At 37.9% G+C, this 23785-nt stretch overlaps 1 protein-coding gene across 1 annotated transcript in view; it reads left to right on the top strand.

The window, feature by feature from the left end:
- Positions 1 to 23785, top strand: part of NELL1 (neural EGFL like 1) — a gene marked incomplete at both ends in the record, with an annotated part of 271483 nt that overhangs the window by 76631 nt on the left and 171067 nt on the right. Inside the window, 2 exons of the mRNA XM_080346184.1 lie at positions 1576 to 1675; positions 10819 to 10947. Coding sequence (XP_080202310.1) covers positions 1576 to 1675; positions 10819 to 10947 — 229 coding nt within the window. The remainder of the gene's footprint in view (positions 1 to 1575; positions 1676 to 10818; positions 10948 to 23785) is intronic.

The raw sequence follows: 23785 nt of genomic DNA, 5'->3' as shown, positions 1-23785 counted from the left end.
GTAGAACGCTTGGGTTTGCGTTCCCTACCTCTGCTGCAGCTCTCAATTGTAATATAATACCTGTGAGCTGCCAGACACCTTGTGCATCATTTGCACCTTGTAGACATTTTTTCAGCATATGTATTCATGCAGGGCAGCTTGGTGCTGGGAGAGCTAATTCTGGAGCCTGAAGCAACACACGTTTAATCAGCATGGGATGGATGCTGAGGCAAATTACCAGCAAGGGTTTTACTGTCCTGGTTCTGGCACCTGAGCTCGTCTTTTGGCCTGATGTGGCTCCTTGTCTCGTAGCTTCTGGCTAAGAAGGGTGTCCCTGTGTAGGGGTGTTTCTTCATACAGGGTAGACATGTGGGTATTTTCAACATCCTCTGATCAAAGTCATGTATCTGATCCCTCAGAATATGAGAACGGTGGCTTTAATAACATATTTTGTGTTTGGTTTTTGTTCCACTATCTGAGGCATCAGGAAAAATATTTTGGGAGGATTGGGGACTAGATTCATACTAATAAGGTGTATTGGCAATATAGAAGGCTGCCTGCTTGCTTAGTGGAGTTTCACAGCCCTTTGGAAAACTGGATTACTCAGATGTAGAGAGTCCTGTGGGATAGTTATTGCAGCTCCTGCTGAGCAAAAATCCTGGTAGTTAATCTCCACTTTGCTTGCCAGTTCACAGCGATGGCACAGCTGCAGATGGGGTGCTGAAGAAGTAAATTATGGTATGGAGAAGGCTGGAGGGGGATAAGGGAAAAGAGGAGGCTATTTTGGGACAAGATGTTAAGAAACAACTATCTGAAGAGCAGGACAGCTGTTTGGTCTGGAGACAGGGTGAAGCTGATTTCCCAGATGAGAAGAAGATGGTGTAAAATCTCCCCAAAAAGGCTTTAAGTCCATTATTTTAGAAAATTTCTACCAGCAGCTAGACCTCCTATACACAGTCTTATTCTAAATCTAGCAGAAATCAAATATATTAAAATATCTTGACCTTGATTTACTTTTTATACAACCTCAAAATGGAATTTCTGCTTTGCCATACCTTTGAAGAACCTCATTTCTGGAAATTAGATGATCAGTAATTCTAAAGATCAGACCCTTTTAATTGGACATAGCAGACCAACACATGACACTTGAAAATATTGGTCTTCTATCTGCTGTGTTTGTTTGAGTTGAATAATTTATCAGTGAGTTATGTAGAATATGAAATAAGAAGAGTAAAACTTGGACTTGGCTAAAGCAGGAAGGCTGTATTTAACAAAAACCTGGAGTGAAATTCTTTACATCCTTCAAGTATGTGAAAGGAAACCAACTATACTTGGAGACAACATATTTGGAAAAACTACTATAGAATTCTGAGCTTAAGTGCCTTTTTTTCCCCCCTTCTTTTGAATCTGGGCATAAAAATGTCCAAGTAGATTACTTTAGATGTTATGGTGTGAAGAATTAATTTAACTTGCTGCCTGCTAGCTTACAAGTGTTGTTACTAGAGATTACCGAAGTTATAGATTGAAAATTATGTGTACTTTGTTGTTCTACATGTTCATCAATTGATAATTTTTTAAATGTTGTTTGCTTTTCAGAATGGAGTTTTAGTAAAAGTAACAGAGACTTGCCCACCATTGAACTGCTCAGAAAAAGATCACGTTCTTCCAGAGAACCAATGTTGCAGTGTTTGCAGAGGTAAGCCAGTCACTGCGCATGCTTGGAAGGAATAGAAGTTGCTGATTCAAAAGGGGGACACACTGGAAGGAGCAATTCCTTTTTAATGAGATATTACGTACCTCTACAAACCTGAGTCTGTAATTAGCCTTCACGTAAATCCAGTCTGCGATACTCCTTTGGGCAGAAGACTTAGCAGATACAGAGCTGTAATTACTCTGAATTAGAGATGGGGAGAGAGCAAAGGAAGAGTTGGGGGAGAAAGGGCCGAGTATCTTTTAAGAATTCCCATTAGGAAGAAGTTATGTTTGCAAAAGAGATTATTTTCTGTTGCTTCAGCTTGCAACTGCACTAAATGTACAGGGGTTTGGAAGTGGTTTTTCAAGCTTTTTATTTTGCAATCACAATAATGTTAAGATTCCAATTTGATGGATGTTTTGAGATTGATTTTGATCTGAGTGCTCTCAGGACCCATAAATAAGTTAAGCTGGACAATTACAGAATAAAAATGAAAAAATAAGCCTAGAGCCCAGAACCCCATTTTTTCTTCCTTCCAGTGGGGTATTGAGATGCAGATTCCTCTTGCTTGTTCACTTTCAGCCCTGACTGAATCCTGATCACATGCTGGACCAGGCTGAACAGCCGTAGTTAAAATCTTGAGGAAATTCCCTTAAATGAGGAAAATGCAGGTGTCACAAGGATGGAGAACTCAAACAATCTTCCTTTTTGAAGGTGTTGGCATCAGTGAGCCGTTTGGTGACAGGTGTTAGAATAATAACTCCCTGTGTATGTCTGTATTGTACCTTCTGTTCCACGCCTCTCCCTTGGTGCTGAGTCTAAGCTGAGTTTAAGGGGAGCCTGGTCTCTCAGCCTTTAGCAATGCAGCTCAGAAATTTCAAGCGAGAGCTTTGCCAAATGAGCATTAGGCATTTCCAGGCTTAGATGATTATTATGGCCTTCTGGACAACTTTTCTTGCCTGTGTGTAAATTCCTCCGGTGCCAGTGATGGGGTTCTGAATCTCTCCCTTAGTCAGTAAATTTTAATTAATAAATATGCATAGTTAAATATTTACCAAGGCCTTGAACTTGCAATTGTATGCACATGGTTGCAGGGGCCAGCATGTTTCAGACTGCTTGCTGGATCATGGCCTAAGAATATACACATTAATTTTTCGAGCAGTTTCTAGAAACATCTGTAGCTATTTAAGCAAGCAGTAAGTGTTGCTTCGTTGTCCCTCTGAGGACTCGTATGTCTTAATGATACTTCTTAACAGATGGCCCAGTTTGATGTAGTGCAGTACAGGAAAAAAAAGATCTTCATTACTTAAAAGCATTAGAAATCGGAAAGCTTCAAAGTTGATGAAAGACAGGCTCTGTGTTATTCAGTTCTATAGTATTGTTAATGATAGGTACTCTTTTTATATATTCATGCCAAGCCTGTTTTTATTATTTATAAAATAGCGTGAATGTGTATACTTACATAATGGTCTCTAGGAGCCAAGGAAGGAATTGCAGCTTCACTTCCTATGAATTCTGATACACGGTGCTTTCAAACCGATACGTTAAACTTCCACTTCAATTCTCCTTTAGCTGGCTACTAGAACAGTACCACCTCCTTTTGGATTTCATCTTTGCTTTTAAAAATTATTTTTAAAATTATGCTTGAATATATGATTAATTTTGTCAGCTTTACAAAGGCATAAATTGAAGTTAGCACTCCTGAACTGCTTTTTATACCTTGAAGTAGAAGATACGCTACCTGACATTTTTGCTTCAGTTACATGCAACCCCCATCAGCACTCTCTATATAGCTATATATCTATATATATAGCTATATCGTGGTGTTAATAACGGAGATTTATTCAGAATTATGTATTTGGTATGGGTTTTACCATGCAAACAGGTGCCCTCTGATACAACAAACAGGCCATAGTTCCTGGTCCCAGCTTGTGCCAACATGTCCTTCACTGGCAATGGGTAGAGTGCCCCTACGCTTTGCAATAATGACCTTTTTTGAGACTATATTCAGCTTTTATTGTCCAAGTGAAAGCAGTGAGGAAGAAATACTGTAGTAAATATAGTTCTGAGTAATCAGAGTGTTTGTTGAAAGCCCGTATGGATCATTATATGTGTGATGATACAGATGATTCTTTGCATTAGCCCTTAGTTAGTCAACAGGATGATTGGTACGCATTTACTAGTAATGTTAAATGAGAACAATAATTCTATGTAAAGTTTATTATTGCATGCTGGTGACTGGTAGGTTCTGGGTTTGTATCAGTTTGTGCTTGCTTTAGTATCTAGTTGTGGAAACAAAACTGCTACTGAATTTCATGTTTTGCAGAATTCTAGAATACCTTTGCTGAAGTGGGCAAGGGTGGGAGGTTTGCAGCTTGTGCTTTTCTAGCTGCAGCAAAGGAATTTCCATTTAATAAAAGGATAAATGTGAGGGATCAACAGAAAGGAAAAAAAAGCACAGAGAAATGCGGAAACTTCATGATGCTGTGATATGAGACTATTCGGGGATCTCTGTAATATCTACCACAATAATAGATAAGTGCCTAAAATAAAACAGGGTATGCAAGGGAAAAAGATACATCCGTGGTGTTTATGGTGATGGAAATTGCGAGTCAGCAAAGGACCAAGTTGAAAACTGTAATGTACACAGCTGGTGGGCTGCCTGATAGTCATTATTGTTTGTAAATGGTTAGAAAGGAAAGACAGCAAATAATACCTTTTCTTCTTCAGGTTTGCTACATGAACTTATAATATAGCACAAGCTAACATGTTGCTGAAAGCCAATTCTAGATTTCAGACAAATGATTGTATAAGGTGTTCTGCAAGGCAGGCGGAGTATGGAAAAACTCTGCTGTACAATGACAGCTTGGTTTTGGGATTTGGTGTATCTGAAGGCAAAAACAGGCCTCATCAGATCTCTATCCTCAAATATTATGTAGAATATACCTAGTTTTGCCCTTCATCTTGTGTGCTTTAATATAAATGTCTGCTTAAACTATGTGGTTACTTTATACTTTTCAGCAGGACAATGTGCTATTATTAAGCTCTCTTTTAGGCACACAGAAATTTTAGGTAATTTTAAGGTTTTACAAAGAATCATCGTGTAATAAACTATATTTTTTTACTACTTTTTTGAGAATCAGTCATTTTTCTTACAGCATGCCTGCTACTTTTTATAGCCCAGAGACAAATCTAATACAAAAACTAGTGTCGTAAAAGTGTTTTATTGTTCCCTTTAGCTGTTTTTCTCCTCGCCAAAGACAGTGTATAATTTTGAAAGAGTGGCTTTTTTTTTCCCTCTTTTGAATGAGTGATGCAAATAAAGTTTCATGGGAGAATTTTTATGTTGTTATGCTCACAACTTTAATTTGTAAGAACAGCCTTACCAGCCCAAGCACTTCAGTCGTTCTCCCCTTAAAAGACAGTGTGAGGAAATAATAAAGTAGTGAGAGCTGTTTGGTTTTTGGAGAAAGCGATTTTTAGTTTTTGTCCTATAACATGGGTCGGCTGATGAATTGAGATGGACTGGTGATGCTGGTTGGTGGCAAGTGGAGAATCCCATTGGTGAGCTGAAGTTTGCATTTTAGTGCATTTATTTCTAAAAATGTTGCTTCTGCCACCCTTCTCTTGCTTTTATTTTTGTTTTCAAGAGGTTTTGATTCCTTGAATTAGAGGATGAGGAAGCTCTTGAGTTAGTGTGTTCCTCACCTCCCCCTGTCTAGATGCGAAACTGAGATTTGCTCTTTCAGAAATCAAATGTTTCTCATTCATTCGAGGTTTTAGTTTTATTAAGATTTAATAGAGGCTGTTAAATATGAATTAGTTTATTTCTAAAGATAGTTATGATGTTACTTAGTATTTAGAAGAGCTTTGTATCTTAAAAACTAGCTTTATAAGCTTGTTAGGCTGTGCAGCACCATTATTCTAATGCACATAAATAAGCAGTAATTTATAAGGTCTGTATTGATACAGCAGCTTGAAAGAATTAATGAAGTTACTGTTTTATGTCAGACCACTGAGTTCTGGGACCACAGTCTCTGAAGGCGTAAAAACTGCTGTTCAAAGTGCTTCGTTGCTCGTGACTCATTAAAAACTGATTCAGATCATGAAAGAGCATAATTGCTAGTGCAAATTTTATGACTCTTCCTATGAGTTGTCTCTCAGATTTACTTTATACATTTATGTAGTAACTGTGGGGTTAAATCACAAAAAACAGTAAAGATTTTGAAGTTGAAATTACCTTGGACCTTTTGAACGTTGCTAATGCTATTAATGGAAACATCGTCAGTGTTCTTTTTAGAAGCCTCTGAAATGGGAGAGAGTGAAATGTAGATTGCTGAAGGGTACCTTCTTGAACAGCAAGAGAACAGAGGTTTTGCAGTTTTTTGAAGTAAATAGGTAGAGATATTCTAAGAAGTACAGAAAGCATTACAGATGTTCTCAGGAAACCCTCAGACAAATGAGAGGCACATTAATGTTGCCCATAAAAAAGTAGAAAGAGATATGGATATAAGATGTATTGATTCCAGCTGTAGTCTTGAATGAGTTCTTGCATTCTTCAGCCAGTAATTAAGCCACATTACCAAATATGTTAAATGCTTAAAAAACCTGGGTGACAGCACAAGCCAGCTTAGCATGCTGATCTGGAAAAGCAGATCCTGAGATTCTGGGAGCTGGAACCTGCAGATATTCAGAAGCTTGGAGAAATAAGAGCAAAGTTCACATGTCCCAAAATGGAATAAATGCTGAATTTTAGATAATCTGACTTGAGACCACTAAATCCTAGTTGGCTGTGCACTTGATGATGCTGCAGAAGTAATAGTTGCATGTCTGCTAGCATGAAATCTTTTTCATAATTGTCTTAGTACATTTATTAATGGTCATTCTACAGCCAGAAGAAAGTAGAAAGATACAAGTATATTCTTAACAAAAATTGGAGCAAACATTTCGGCAGCCTTGTTAAAGGAACAGAGTAATGTTATAAGAAATGTTTGGGGAAGGAACGGAGGTCATCAGGCCCATCAAAAATCTAAACACACTCTTCAATATTTAATTCCCCTGTTGGTAGAACCTAATTATATCTCGAATGTCTTGAATGACTTTGAAGGGCTGTTGTGCACATTTCTGACTGTGTATGTGTGGGGAAAATGGTTTCTGACATCTGTTCTGAATGTGTTTATCTGTGATTTTAATTCATGCTCACTTGCCTTGTCATCTGTGTTGGCCTGAAATTAGTTTAAATTATCAGAAGTATTTAAGATTTTTTTTGTGCTTCTGTCAAATCCTTTCCAATTGCCTGCTTGCTTGGATGTGGCGGTTCTATTTTAAGCCATGTCTCATGTTTAGAGAGGAGCTGACTGTCTCAGATAAGACTTTGCTGAATATTCTCAAGTCTCGGTAATTCAGTGATTTCCACCTGGGCAACTGGGATGTGTGCCCTCTGCTAGCTGAGATTCAGGGATCCCACCGCGGTACCAACGAGTGGTTTTGCCATCTGTGTAGGTATTTTGTGGGAACCCCATAATCCATTTCACAGCAAAGAATTAATAAAAATCAGATGTTTGCATTCTTTTCCATTCTGGGGATAAGAATTGCTCCCATGAATAGATTGGGCATTAATAGATGGATGTTTAAGTCAGTGCTTACGTCCCTCTCTATTTAGTCAGGAATATAAGCAGAGCTGTTGCAGTCAGTGGCCCTTTGTCCATTTTTAAGTGTTTTGCTGAATAAGAATAAAATATTTAGCTAAATTGGTTGTTGAATTTGGATTGTTAAATGTGAGAACACAGCTAGCTTATTTCTTCATGTTACAGTCCAAACATAGAATCATAGATATGAGGTGGCATTTATTTGCCAGAAGAGCAGGAAAAGCACTTGGGCCTATTATGAGCTAAGAGTAGATGCCATTTTATTCCTTTCTTGCCTCCCAAACCCCAGCTGGGGGAATGCAGACCAGGCTCTGAGAAATGCAAGAACTACACTTCCTCGGTGTGCACCTTTTAGCTCTTTTGAAGTGCTAAATGTGCATCTGCACTGCAAAAGTACTTGGAAAAGCCTCTGATCCAATCCATGGTATGCCAGCTCTGACAGGGGCGCAGTGAACCCTCACTCTTTTAGGCCAATAAATAAGTTCTTTCGTTTGTTTCCTTCTGTTGGTTAACCTTAAAATGCAGTAACGGACAGTGTTGTAGCACTGTGCGTGTTCTTCACAGGAATGGCTTCCACTTTCCACTTACAGAGGTATTGACCATGTTTTCTGAAATGCTGTGGGAAATTGAAGTTAAGTCACTTTTAGTCAGCATTTTTAAAAGGTGTTTCACAGATCTTTTATAATAACAAATGCCGAGGCAATCTAGAAATGTAGTAGGTGTTCCGTCATTGTGTATTCCTACTGAGAGGAGAACAATGAAAAGTTCTTTAGAGCTTCTAATTACTCAAGTTACAGAACTGTAACATTGGTTTTTTTTTTCTTCTGTTCTCTTTTAACACCCTTCAAGCTTGAAAACGTAAGAAAAAGTCTGATTCTGAATGGAGACAGTTCATATTTGAGTTGATAATAAGGGAACAAAAGCAATACAGGTTTTTCCAGGCAATTTTTAACAAAAGGTGGCAGCTCTAGTGCTACAAAATGGGTAGTCAGGGTGGTCATCATATCTACTGATGAATTTCAAACAAACAGTGAAGAATTCTTAGGGCTATAAGGAGATATTGAAAGTAATCAGTGGCTTGTGCTTGGGAGAAAGTGCTGTTAGAAAAGAGCGGCTGATCTGGGACTGAGGGCTTGTGATGAACGTTAACCCTGAGAAGCCATCCCTGGGGCTGATTGTGTTAAATTTGCCATGAACTGATCGCAGGGTAAAATGTTGACTGAGTGGTTTAAAGAGAGACCAGAATCAAGGAGGTTTTTTTTGGTGCAGAAAGTTGTATGTGGGCTATTGTAACCAAAACATGCTGAGAAAGAAGAAACAATCTTTACATGTTTGGACAAGAGGGAAATATAAATAAATAAAATTAAAATATGCTAAGACAGTAGTAACAAACTACACTAGATGAAAATGTGATATTTTTATGGTGCATAGCTTAACACACTGATGTGTTACATCAGTTCTGAGTAGTAGTATCTACCAGTAATAATCAAATACAAAACTAATGCTGTGTATGAGCTCAAAGGAGAATTATTATTCTAAAGGAGCAAGAACTAGACTAGGATGTCATAGTCTTAGGGGAAACGGTGACAAAGAAAATGTTATAAAACTTGTTGTCTCTTGGATATTATCTAGAACTCCAACAGAATAGTAATCCTGCTTGGGGAGTATAAATTAGATGCTGAATGGATGAGTTTGGGGAGATGGGTTCCAGTGTTCAGTTTCGATTATAATTATAAAGGCAAAAATGAGAAGTCAAATACTGTGATTGCCTAAATAGCTAAAGGCAGTGTAACTGCACCCTTTTTTACCAGTATAAAATGTAGCCAGGCTTGACAAGGCTGTAGCTGGAATACTTAAGTGTTTTTTACCAGACTGTGAAATGAATGAAGACTAGAAGGGATATCGTCAGTTTTCGTTAATGGAGTTGGTTCTTTCTTGCAAGTTGGATTACAAAGAAAGGACGTGCTAAAGGGGCACAAGGAGGGTACCTTGGTTCTTAATAAAATTAATCTGGGGTTTAAATGTAGAGCTGGACGTTGGCTCTGAGAAAATGTCCTTGCTAACAAGTGTTACATTTTTAAAAAAAATGACCTCAACTCAAAGTTAGATGATTATATTAAAATGTACTAAAATGATGAAATCTGATTTTTAAGTTAGTAGATGACTGAAGTGCATGTTTAGAAACAAATAAAAACCCCCTCAGTGAACAACACCTTCAGGATACCCCATGAAAATTCGTTGACTGTAGATGAATACTACTTTAAGTATAAGCTAAAGTCTTCCAAAGTTGTGTAAAGAATATCAAAGCAAGGGCTATGAACAACCATCTGAATCCGGCCTTTAGATCTTAGAAGTCCAGGTCATCTTTTTCTTGACTGTCATTAGGGGATGTTGGGAAAGTTTAACAGCAGTGAACTAGAACTTTTAGTTAGCTCCTTTATGACCAGGCAGAATTGGCAGGAACTGTGCTTATATTCATATGAGGGCAAGTTGGAATATAAGTAGCTGATTCTATGTCTGGGTTTCTGGTTTCCCTCCTCATAGGAGAGAAAACGCAGAAAAAATAAGAATTACTGACATGACTGTTTATATATCTCAGGCAAATAGAAATTGACTCTTGGATATTAATAGAGATAAAAACATCAAAAATACACCAATAGGGGGAAAAAAATTGTTGTCAAATTCTGTGACGTATTTATTTCTCTCTTACAGTACTTCCAGTGGTGTGCCTTTAAAGACATAAAGTTGCAATTACTTTCACTTTAGACTTCAGCAGGGAGAGATTTTGACACATCTTTGAGAAATAATGAAAATCAGGAATAAAGAACTTCAGCCAGTTGTGCTTTTACACAAGAAAGTGGGAAAGTTCATCGTGCTTGTAGAAATGACTTTGTATGGAATAAAAGAAACTATTTATAAAGAAGCTACTCAGAAAAAAGGAGAGATTAATATAAATTCTCCCCCACAAAACATGATGCGCGGATTAAGCATAAACTGTAGAAACAATCCAAGTAGTTTTTGATGACAGAACTACAAGGCCCTGCATGAGGTTGTTTTGACTACCAGTACAGCTTTGTGTTCTAATGTAGCATCTCATTTTTGCTCTTCTAAAACCACACTTGATTATGTGTAATAAGAGAACTGTGAAGGATTTTTATTTTAATATTCTATTCTGGGCAATCAGAGATAAGGTGGCCTTTTATCCTACATGGGTTCATTAGATGACTGATGTGTTTTCATGGCTTCTTGCTTTGAAGTTATCTTTTCTCCTGACTAAAACTAGTCGTACAAGTACATTTTTCAACAAAATGATTTCACTGAGAATGAGTTGATGGAGAAATCCAAAAAGCCTGTGTACACCAGATAGGTTTATAGAGAGAATTTCTGGAACGTAGCATGCCAAAGTTCTTCAGAGTAATACAATCAATGTAAATATTAAACCTGAATATCTGAAATAAGCAACTTTTAATACTGTTTTGTGTGTTCCTTGTATTTCAGGCCATAACTTCTGTGCAGAGGGGCACAAATGTGGTGAAAATTCAGAGTGCAAGAACTGGAACACAAAAGCTACCTGTGAATGCAAGAGTGGTTACCTCTCTGTCCAAGGGGACTCTGCGTATTGTGAAGGTAAACAAAATATTTAAAGACCTGTCCCCTTGACAACCTACTTAGAAACACAGTGTCAAGTGAATGGCTGACAAATTAATTTCACTGGAAAGTTCGGTTTCATGGTAGTGAATATCACAAGGGTCCTCTTTACTTTCATAAATATGGATTGGAGATGACAAGTGGCACTGGATCATTCCGATTACCTATTTATAGGCACACTTCTCGAAACACCGTGTCATGACAATTTTTAAAATAACATTTTTTTCAGACAATAGCACCTACCTCCTAAAATGTTTTTTTTTAGAGAACAACATCTTTATAAGAAACATTTAATTTAGGAAGGGGGAATTCTGCTGACATTTGTGAGAAAGATAAGTGTGAAGGTGTGCTGAGGTGTATGATACAGAAATGATGATCTGCCGTCCTTCCTGAAGTGCATCTGTGGGCCAGGTACTTTACTGAAATGGTTTTGCTATGACACAGAAGAGACCTGTTTCTTAGAAGAGTGTAGCCAAGGTACTTCTTTTGATGTATTATTCTATCACAGGAACAAATGCAACGGGGCATCATTCTCTCTTTTGTTTCTCGGTGTTTTCTAGAGTTTGTGTTTCTCGTAGCTGTGATGGTACTTACTGCAAACTAAATTGATGAATCAACATATACCACATTCCTTCCTGCCTTTACATTGTGGTTTTTATTTGCCCTTGTATGTCAGGCTGCAATATTGAATCTTGGCCATCGTAGTAAGTTTTTGAACTGCTTTGTAAAAAATATTTCCCTCCATTCTTTTTCTAACGGTACTGGTGATGGGAGATGGCATTTTTGACAAGCTGTGAAGATATACTGTAAGAATTGAAAGACAGGATGAAAGAATAAAAAAGACATGCATGGACTGGGATTAAATTATCCTGCTTTCATAAAAAAGACCTCTTGGTGTATGTAAGTGAAAAGGACTGCTTTAAATAGCGATTTACGGAACTGCTCAGTAAATTACAGCTATAAATCTTGTGGTATTTAGTTCTCTACAAACAGAAGTTCAAACAGTCCTATATATGCACTTTCAGTGACTGGGAAAACAGTTCACAAGTTTCTTTTAAAAGTTAGGCAGAAGATATGCTGTATATAGAAAAAGCCTTTTATAATACAAAATAACTGTGCGAAGAGCTGCTCTTTACATATTGCAAGGACTACTCTCAAGTCAGAAGATAATAACAATGCTCTTTATCAGCTATAATACAGAATCCAGTATTCATTCTTTTTTGCTGTTTTACATAAAATCAGTGCTTAACCTTTTTATTTATCTCTGTGGAAAAAATTTAAATGTCTTAATTTTGCAGATGTTGGTGGTGCATTAGGGGTAGTGGTGGGGAAGGAGCTTTATGAAGGAATTAATGGGAATTACAACATATCTGGTCTACGTTACATTCAATTTTGGAAGGGCAAATGAAGCTCCTGACTTCTGTACATGTGGGTGAAACATGAGGAGAGAGAACAAAGCTCCTTTAGGTGCCTGAGACCATGAGAGAGAGACTTTCTGCATGTTATGAAATTATACATTTGCTAGAAGGAGCGAAGTTTTTAGGAGGTAAAGTGGAAAAGGCCTTGCAGCAAGGGGACCTACAGACTGACGAATCGATAAGCCAAGAGGTGACTCCTTTCAGCCCTGTGAAACCCTTTCGCTCCTCACAACAGCTTTCTGCAACATCTCTTTTTAGGTCTTTCTGATTTCATTTATGTGTTTAGTCTGCTAAACACAGTCACTTCGTAGTTGCCTATACAACATCCTCAAATGCACGGTGAAGCTATGATTTAAAGAAACAAGCTCAAAGGTGTGTGTCTGAAGGTAGAATAATGTGGCAGTATGTTGGTATTGTATAGGGGTAGATTTCTTTTTCTAGTGGTTTTGGTTTTTGTGTGTCTTGCGTAAGAAATAAATATACGAAACACCTGAACAACAAATAGTAAACGTATAAAACACCTGTGGAAGCAAGGAATGCTCAGCTGTGGTTCTGAATTGGTCTTCATCATTTCTAAGCCTTTAAACTTAAAAGGCATGTAGGATTACCGTTGCTTTTGAGATGGCGAGGTTGAACTATTTCATACTCATGACATGTGCCAATAAGCCGCACCTTAGTTCAGAGTGCTCCGGATCATTAAGTTAGAGCTTTCCAGATTTCTCATCTCTCACAATGTATTTGAACTGCTTGTGCATGTAAATTCTAATATGTGGTATTATTTTACCTTACCTGTGTTTTTACTGTTATTTCTACTCTCTTTTGTACGGTTTCATCCTACTGGAACTTATAGCATCATTTTGATCTTGTAAGATCTCTGAAGAATTGCGTTTGCATCTGCTTTGCCTTTTCAGTTATATTTGTGTCTTTTTTTTTTTTAAACATTCCATATTCACATTTGCAGTACAGTGGAAAAAACTGGAAAGATTCTAACTTTTCTCAGAGAATTGGCATCAGCAAATTTGTAAAATAAATAACAACAACCTGGGAGGCTTTTACTATTCATTCTCAGTAACTCCTTTTCAAGTAGTTAGCAGCTCCTTATGTCAAAATATATATGTAGGATAACCACCCACTTTATGTATTTCATTTCTGAAATAACATAAATGTGTTTAGAAAATACAGTTTCTGAAAACAAACAAGTAAATGAAGCTTATATTGAATGAAGGAGATAAGTGGAGATTCTCTGTGTTCTGCAAAAGCAATGTATTTCATTTGAAAACAGAAAAGTTTGGGTCTTTTTACATTTGCCTACTTTTCTTGCATGTATGAGACATAACTAGGGCATTCATCATTTTCAGAGAGACATATGGAGGTATTTCTGTTAATCATGTTGACTGGGGTTTAATTACTGATGGGGATACTTAGGCACAAGCATTGAACCACTGTCCATTTATCTCTGCCCCATATTCATGGATAAATTCTGGCAATTGCACAAGTAGCTGGAAAGTCCCATGTCTGCGGGATGCGAACATTCATGTTGAATGTAGCAGCATTTGCACACTTGCAGCTGGGACTTTTTAGCACATGACACGGGAGCACCCGTGTTGAGGGCTGGAAGTCGCACCCATGAGAGTTAGAGATGCCACTGCAGTTCAGTGGCAAAACCAGGGCTGAAATGGGGAGTTAATTTAAGTCTGCCTAACGCTGATTCTTCCAGACACAGTATGTGGTCTGTACAGCAGGCAAACAAATATTCGGCATGTCTTCAAAGCCAGAAAACTCTGCAGTCTGTGACTACTTCACAAATACTAACGGGACAGGCCGTGCAGTGTCAGCACATGGAGAGTCTGAAACTCAGAGGTAAAATGAGAAAAATTAAGCCAAATCAGCTGAAAGTTTGTCACTAGCGTGCTTATCCACACTTTCTAGATGCTAACAAGCAAACAGCCGTCTCATCTGAAAAGAATATGGTCATTTTTCTGCTATATATTTCACAGTGAAGAGCAAAGGCAGAATTATTTTTTTCCCACCACATTTCAGTTCTGCATTCTTTATTACCTTCTTAACTTGAAAGATTCACAGCCCTTTCCTACCTTCAGGGTTGTTATATTGGTGCAAAAGTGATTATTACCTAGTGGCTGTTGAGCTCAGATTCATTGTGAGAGCCATTTAAATCCGAAGCAGGATGGATCTCCCAGTTAGGATAAATGTATTTTCTCAGTGACAAGAATGCATGAAACAAGAAAATTAGTATTAACCTTCTGTCCTTCATGCACAACTACTTATGCCACCAAGAAATATCTAGTAAAACTGATACAGTAGCACACCACGAGATGTCATGTTATATAGAAGTATTATTTTCTCTTTCTGCTTAACCAGTGTCACCATAGAATGTTCTTGTGATAATGGGTGTAATATAGGAAAGGATACACTGACCAAAGTGGGCCTATTGTTCTCATTGTCTTGACTATATTGTAGCGTGTGTTTTCCCTCTATAGAGAAGTAGCATTGCACATGGTCTGTAAGGTGTCTTCCACCTCTTGATGTAAAGAGTATGAAATAAGTTGGACTTTGTTGAATTTCCCCTCCCTCTTCTGCAGTGATTTCATTGAGGCTGTTCTAATTTCACTGCATTGTGGCTTGGAATGTGACATGGACATTGTGCAGTATCCTATAAATCTTCCATAGGGCAGTGATGTATGTGGTTTTGGATGGTGTCCATGGGTTTGACTTCTGGATAATCCTTCTGTTTGTTCTCTCAAAAAACCCATCTCACAAGGCATCCGTATTTCCCATGCTCATCATTCACTTTACATGACAATAAATGTATGTTCTATGCTGTGTGGGTGGCCATATATGCATAACTACACATCAGATACTTCATGACATTACCTAAAGTTTAGAAAATGGGAAAAATGTTCATGACAAATGACTGTTCATTGCAAGTTCACTCAGTTTTGCTGTACACTGAAACCGTAACAAAGAGAAGGACAGGGGAAGAATCTAAGTGTGCTAGAGCCAACATCACCATCTCTGCCGCAAAGGCTGTGTCAATGGCAGCATTTCAGTTAGAAACAAGTTCCCTCATGGGGACTAAAAAAACCAAAACCAACCAAAAAGCCCCACCAAAAAACCCAACCCCAAACCAAACAAACCACAAACAAACAAAATACCACAACAAAACAAGAAAAAACCCCAAACCGCCACCCCCCTGCACCACCAAAAACCCAACCAACCTGCCCCAACTTTCCCCCATTTTTTATAAACATGGAACTTGGTGCCAGGTTGTTTTGTTTTTTAAGAGTTTCACAATTTCTTCAAGAGATCTTTGTTAACCTAATTTTTAATCTTATCAATGCAAGTCCCTTCTCTTGGTGATATAATGCAAATAATACATTGGTCCTGTCTACTGTTCTCATAAAGACTTTATTTTAAATGAACTCAAATTCATCTTTTATAATGAGATCAAGAGGCAGACACTTGTCACCTCCATTTGTGGTTTTATGGACTTTAATAAACGAGCCTGCAGTTTCCTTCTGCTTTGGGCTGCAAGTGGAAGAGACTGAATTAAAACCAAAACAGACCCTTCCCCCTGCCAAGTGCATACATCCAAAGGCAGAGATGATACAAGTGCTAGTGCATGGAAAGTTTTCAAACAAAATGTTAAAGTTTTATACTAAGGAGGTTCATGAGCTTGTTAGAAAATTATGTTTACGCCTTATATGGCTCTAGATGGATTATTTGTGTTATCGAAAGTGCTTTTATATTTCCAAGTGAATTAGTTTACTATTCCAACTACCAAACCCTGGAAAGTGAAATTATTTGCCATTCCCTGGAGTAACTTTTGGTGCAATGTCACGCTGAGATTTATATGAAAAAAGAATTTAATTTCTAATAAGGTGTAACCATATGTTTTGGAGTTACTGTAATAAAGTGTCATAAATAATTATGGCTCCAAAGAAATTCAGCCTTGCAACTGTCAGTTCTTATATTAGTTACTTGCATTTGAATAGATTACAATCATTGCTATGAAAGGAAAAAAAAACCCTTTGCCTCTTCAGAATGGTGATAAAAATCCTGCTCTGTGGCTGTTTAGACTTTTTGTTCAAATGGAGGGATTGGGGATGCTGTCTCCCCTTCAACAATTGCTTACATGTGTTGGGGTTGCATTCTTATGAATTGCATTGTGCGTAATTTAATATCTCATATATAAATCTTTGTTTTTTACCTTTTGTTATTTGCCAAGAAGCGGCTGATCATTTCTAAGACAGAATGAAGCAATAGTGGGCTAGTTCACTGCCTGTCTCTTCAATCTATATTTGCATTCATCCTCCAAGATCTCTTTGTGTGCCCACGTTCCAGATTTGGGTGCAGGGCTGCATTTATGCTTCTAACTTCTTTTTTAAAATAGAACTTTATCCCATTTTTAGATGACTTAAAGAAAAACTCACTGATGTGTTGGCTACTAATTGTAGCAGAATCTGACTTTAAAGCTGGCCAGTAAAAAAAATAAATAGATTGTATATTCCTGCTGGGTTGGCATCGTTATCTTTACGCTATAATGACCCTTAAAGGAAATTGTCCCCATTGCATGTTCCAGCACTGAAAGAGGGAGAAATCTGTGCCATAAATAGTGACTTGATAGGCATGTACTAGCCCTTGTGAACAGAAAGAGCTCTTGCTGGACTTTACCTATTAAGCGCTTGTATTGATCCGGATATCATCAAAATTCTGTCTTCAAATTAGGACAGTATAGTTCCTGTCATGTTTCTGCTGACATCAGCAAATAAGGGAAAAATTAGGAAGAGTTTTTAGTGGCGCTATGGCAGGCTAGACCAGGTAAGTGGTTGTAGCAAACAGCTGGCAGCAAAGCAAAGAAAAAGATTCCGTGTTGTTTTTGTAATGATGGTCAGAAGTTTGCCAGTGGCTGAAGTGGACTGATAAATGCTGAGAAATATTTGTATATAATGAGGAAGTTTTGCTTCCACTTGAATGTAGGCCACTTGCAGTGCTTTTATACGAATTGCTAAAAAGTGTGCACTTAGCTCTTAAAACTTAGATGTTGAAGTTTTGCTCTTTTTAAAATCTGGAGCATAACTAGACTAATTGAAAATGATGTGTGTGTGTATATGTACCTGTGACATACTTCTGTGTGTGTGTGCATATATGTAAAATGGTATTTTCCTGTTGGAGCACAAAAGGCTGCCTGGGATCTGACAGAATAGCAGCTTTCCCAAGGACCTGTGAAGTCAAGGTGAAGACTACAAGGTTTAAGTTTCAATTGTGCTTTAGGCAATTTGGTGGAACTAATGTATATGCACATATGAGACATAGGATCTTGTTTTCCATTGACTTTGTGTTATGGAGCCCAGTGATGTGTTTAGTTTTAAACTGTATCCATTGGCTGCACATGAGACCGTGAGAATGGGAAAGGGCTGTGACAGGGCCAAAGGCTCTGGGGTGCAGTGAGTTCACATCTCTCCATAACCAACTGTTCACAGCTGGGCGTCTGCCCATGTCAGAGAGGAATCCAGATCAGGTTCCCTCTTTCCTCCCCCAAAGTACTGTTGTTTTATCAGACAGTATAAGAAATCATCTTGTCTTCAGGCCATTTTTCCTTCCTAGCAGCAAAGAGCATTAATGTTTAAAGCTGATTTTAGAATCTTTTGGTTGAATACTGTTTAGCAAGCTGTTTCTGAATTCTCTACTGTAGGCAGGTGAAACATATGGAGTGGGCTCAAAAATGATAGTTTCAATACACCTTGCTGAGCTGTACACTCTGTGATTATTTCGGAGAAGCTATGGGATTAAGTATTACAGCCAAGTCCAACTAGCCTCAATATCACACAACAGCAAGAGCAATACATTTTGAGAACATGGTTTTAAAGCTCTAGCAAATGGAAATGTCAATCAACATGAGATAAGATTACTTTGGCTTTTTCTTTCATTGTGATACCTGGTTTGTAAAGGACATGATTACTCTAGAGTGTATCGCTAATTGTTTTTCACTGCCTAGAAGGTCAATTCTTTTTAAAAGCTACTGGATGTTCATGACTTAACTTGACAAAAAAAATTCAATAACAAAAAGTATTAACTGAAAAACAAATGCCAATAATGGACTAGTATATTTATTCTGGGTGGCTGAGCAAGGCTTGTCTAGCATGCTTTGGGGACTAGTGCTCCAATGGATTCTGGTTATGACTGGGCAATTGCTGCAGTTTGGGACAACTGTGTACCTGGGATTAGATGGGTCCCATATAACCAAATGTAATGCCAAAGTTAGCGCTGCCTTCAAAGTGGAGCTAGAATAGAAAACCTCCAGAAGTAAGTTCCAACCTATATATATATATTTTTATGATTCTATCGCCTCTTATTCCAGTACTGTGTTTTGCATCAGGAGCACTGGAGGGACACTAGGTGCTGTTGACTCCCCGCGGTTACCTTTGCAGTGCTTGAGGATGCAGAGAGGGCAACTATTTTGCATAGTTGAAAGTCTTGAAATGAGAAAAATGTGATCTCTTAACTGCTTGTACTTGTAAACTTTTTTCCAGTTACTTGAAAGAAACTCAATGTGCAGTTTTGAGGCTCAAGCTGTCTTTCCATTGCTCTTAAAGAATGGCTTTGAGGGCATTGGGTTCCTTGTCCAAATGGCAGTTCTCATAGCCAGTTTATAGATAACCTGTTGGACCAGAAGAGGGAAGGATGTGCATTTGTTCTGCAGCAAGATCAGTTACAAACTGAACACCCCACCGTCCACCCCGTCAGTTTTGGGAACACAGAAATGGACTTAATTTGCTAGAGGACCATGTGAAGGATTTAGAGGATTCTGATCTCAGCCTAGAGGTTGTTGAGTCCTCAGGTAATGGATGCAATAAAGTACGTGTAGAAAATAATGTTGTTCAGATTTGTATATAGATATTAGTGATCTTGGGGAAAAAGGGCATTAAACTCCTTAGAGATGTTCTCATCTCTGTGGTATGTCAAAGAAATTTTTCTCTTAAAATGCCTTTCATGACCCTTTTAAGGAGTTTCAGCTGCTTCTGTACAAGTGGGTCTGAGGTTCTGGTGCTTCTTGAGCAGATGCTGAGGCATAAATGAGAAGGGACCCCATGGGACACAGTGCTACTTTGGCCATGAAGCCACAGCACTCATCTTGGGAGAAGGTACCAGGGCTGAGTGTGGCTACAAAGAAGGTGACAGTGAAAAGCTCAGGACTTGGTGAACTGGGGGACTTATAGTGCCCAGGGTCTGTAATATAGGCTGCAAATACAGCAGCTTTGCTGCATTCAGACAAGGATGTCTAGTAGATGTTTTGTGTTGACCAGTTTAAAATTAAAATTAAGGGTTTGCTCTACCTAAAGACAGTTCCAAAAGAAAGACAAAAAAAGGACAACAAACCACACAACCACCCCCTTTTCACCACAACTCATGTTTGTTGTGTTTGTTTTTTTTTTTTAAACTACTGAATAAAATTAAGTTTTTATCCTTCAGTCAAAAATCTAAATGGAAAAATCATCTGTTTTCTCATAGAAATATTTATTTGTTATTATTTTTAATGGAAAATGTGTTTTGCCCCTGCTAATAGTATAACTGGAGGCTGTTCCAGTAAATATTATCTATTGCCTTTTTCCTTATGCAAACATATTTTGTTTCCAGTAGATGGGAAAACTAAATTGGTTCTGAAAGTACAAGAGTCACTAAATCATGACAAATGTCAGTTTATACTGACACATTTCTTCCTGCAAGATGTAGTAAGTGACTTACTGAGATGGTTCTGGGTATTCAAAGCTAATGTGCATATAAAAAACAAAGCACCAAAGTTAAGTAATCATCGGGAAGGATGTTTTTGCTAAGCGAGGGCTTTGCTAGATGGTTAACTCTCTACTTTCTTTTTGGGTTTCTGCATGTGTATTTTGCATCTTTTCCCAGGATTTCTCCTTATGGCTTTTGTTCAGATTAACATGGAATGGAGTCGTACAGGGTGTGTCGCTCCTAAATGCAAATAATTCTGAATTAATTCAGAGGCGTTGAGCTTTTGGCATTATCCAGATGCACTAGGGTTACCCTGGTGTAGAGCAATTTTAATATATCTCTTTCTGCTCACCACTGAAATTGAGACACATTTGCTTTATATATTTATATTAAGTTTTATTTTCAAACAATATATCAATTCCCATTTTTTTCCAGTGCAATTCCTTTATGGAAACACTTTTATAAATTTAGCGAAGAAAAAGAGCAACATATTTTCTTATTGTATTGCATAAGGAGCTGTATTTGAACAGAAACTAAAAATAAGACTGTTTTGTCTGGTTGCACTGTTCTAGTAAGAAAAGGAAGCGTTACTTGGGCCTTCATAGATGTCAGATCCATCCGTTTCCCGTTATATCTCTGCACAGGTTTCTCCTTTTCAGTTTGCTGTCTGGAAAGTGGGATAATGGTGTGAAATAATCCCTTGGTTGTCTTGCTTGCAGTATTGTGAGGTTTACTGGATGAAGGTAATTGATAAGGGGGACAGCACAATAATGCCACAAAATAGACTGAAATAAGTGTAGAGAAGTAAGGAAACTGCTTACACAGCGTGAAGCTAAGTGGTTGCTTTATTTTTTTAAAACATTTATTTAGTTTTAAAATTTTTATTAACCAGGCGTTATTGACAACTGAGGAAAGGCTTTCTATCAAATATTCATTTACATATCTAATTTTTAGAAAGGTAATTCCTCTTATTCTGTAAGATTTTTGACAGACAAATCAGTTTAATTTAGGTAGGTAACCACCTCTGAAATAACTCTCAAAAAGTGCATTTTTCTGAGACATCTACCTCTATTTAATAACCTGCTGCTTTGTACCTGGAACTTTTTAAAAAAGTTAGAAAGAGACTTTGATTCAAGTAATTGAGATGAGCACTAAAGTATCTCCAGCATCTACAAAGATAACTCATATTGATGTTACTTTCCTATTGATTTGCTGACTCTTACAATAATTTTAGTATTCATTTTTTTTTTTTTCTAGAAAGATACCTTGCCGTTTTTCCCAGTTAGTGCATCTATTCTTTGTATCTAAAGGGTAAATTTCAAAATACCCTTTGGGTGTTCTAGAAATTTTTTCACTGTCTTTCTTAGCACTTTTGATGTCATCAATTCATTTAGATATTAGACACCTCAGTTTTCCTTCTTGCTGTTGATAGTCTCTGAATAATTGCATTTTATTAATCTTATTTTTTATTGGTTCTTTTGAAGTTGTTGCTGTGTTTCCATCTTCTCCTCCACTCCCTCACTGAAGCCAAGTATGTCTCATACCAGTTGTCCTTGTCACGATCACTGTGTTTCAATAGTAGAAAATAATTTTCTTTCTACTTACAGGCTTAAAAAAGTGCTTGAAAATGATTAGGGTGGAATTTGCTATAATAAATATAAGTTAGGTTTTCATATTCTCAATTCTACTTCTTTGTTTTTTTCTTCCTTGATCTGATTTATTTAAGTATGTGATTGTTGTGCTTAATGTGCAGTAAACCCAAACAAAATAAACCCTTTCCCATGAAATACAAACTCCTTTTTAATCTCTCATCTTCCTTAGGATGGCTTCCTTCTCATCTTCATTTTCATTATTTTGTTTCCCTAATTCTTATGACTCATATTTTCCCTTCAGTGTTTCACCAGAGAAAGCATCTCTACGTATCGGTAGCTATTAGTGCTGAGATAATTATATGAATCCATAATAGCGTCTTCAGACGTGAATGTGAGTTGGTGTTGGCTCAGAGACACGCTGTGTTTTGCAAAAAGAGAGAAGAACTAATTTGCGAAGAGTTTGCACTGAAAAATGATGGGTTGCCTTAGGTCTAGCTCCAGGCGTGGACCAAGCGGGCAGCAGATCTCTTTCCTGGCAGGTTGACCATACCCAAACTCTGCTTTCCATCTATTGGAGCCCAAGATACAGAAGATGCAGGGCTTGGTGGTGCTCCTGCTTCTGCTGCCCAGGGGAGAGATGATAAAGTAGGGCCTGTAGGCATGGTGGATGGTCAAGAAATAGCTGTTGCCATTCCCACTTTTTCTGTTTCCTCAGGAGCACATCACTGGGGTCTTTATTTCCTTGCTTTTTCTTGCATATCCATAAGGCAGTAAAATTCAGTTGATTCAGCACTTTACAGTGTCATGACTGTGCTGCTGGCTGGTTTGTGTTTCTTCTTCTCCAGACCATTGCGAAGAACATAGTGCGACATTTGGGCAATAGAGATCCCACGTGAGCCTGAAATTGTTGCTGATGCATTCCTGCTTCCAGGAGCAGGAATGATCCTGATGATTTTTCTCTCCATGAAGCTCTTCCTTACTGCTAAAATATGGGTGTTGTTTTCCATTGTGGGCTTTCATGCAAAATGGGAAGAATTTTGCAGTATTTCTATGGACTTGTATGGAAATGTAACTGAGAAAAATGGAAAATCAGCCAGGCATACTGGGAAGATGAAGATAATTGCTGGCTAGTAGAATCTGTGTAACCAACATTTAGGCTAATTCAGACTCTTAAGAGTAGATAATGCATGTGAATTGTTCTTCAGTTAAGCACTATTTTACTGGAATTCTAACTTCTGTTTAGGAGCCACTGTGTTGGTAGTGAAAAGTTTCCTCCGTTTGTTTGGGCACAAGCGACACTACCCTTTGAAGGTCAGGCCTTTGCCTCTGTTCTGGAGCTTGCTTTAACCTGGTACCCCTTAGGTGACTCTATTTGCTTTTTGGCTTTGAGTCCAGCTAGCTGAATCAGTGCTATTGTGAAAAGGTCAGCAGCAATCTGAAGTGCATTCAGTTTTCCTGCAAGAATGTAAGGCACAATTTCTAATCTTCCTTTTCTATGAGGATCAGCACAGAGCCTGGCACGGCCACTGTGTGTGGCTTTCATCTAATGGTTTTCCATACAAAGAATAATATCAAATTTGGATAAAAACAATGCACCTTCGTGGCTGGCAGGGCAGCTGATGTTTGACAATGCAGCAGCTGCAATGCACCAACGTACCTTTTAGTAATTAGCACCTTGCTGTTTTTACTGTCAGCGCTATCCTGCACAAAAGGCTACAGAACACTGGATATTATAAAGACATTCAGCTTTTGCCATATGCTGTTTCGGTTGCCGGGAGTACTTGGTTTTGTGTTGTGTTACATGGGGAAAGCGGCAACTCAGTCTGAGTGCTAACAGATTCCTGTCAGTTGTTTCTTGGTTAGTATTGGCATTATTAGATATTCATTAATGTGCAACAGATGATGAATGTGGAGGCAGACTGAACCATCTTCTCTCATTAAGCATTTGGAAACAAATGAATTTCCGTTTCAGGTGAGCAGAGTTCTTTTTTTCCTTAGTTAACACAATATAAATTACTGGAGCTCAGTTAAATGTATTTTACAATTCACATAAAT

The sequence above is a fragment of the Nesoenas mayeri genome, assembly GCF_963082525.1.
Source record: "Nesoenas mayeri genome assembly, chromosome: 5".
Taxonomy (NCBI): domain Eukaryota; kingdom Metazoa; phylum Chordata; class Aves; order Columbiformes; family Columbidae; genus Nesoenas; species Nesoenas mayeri.
This window is presented reverse-complemented; position numbering and strand designations above follow the sequence as displayed.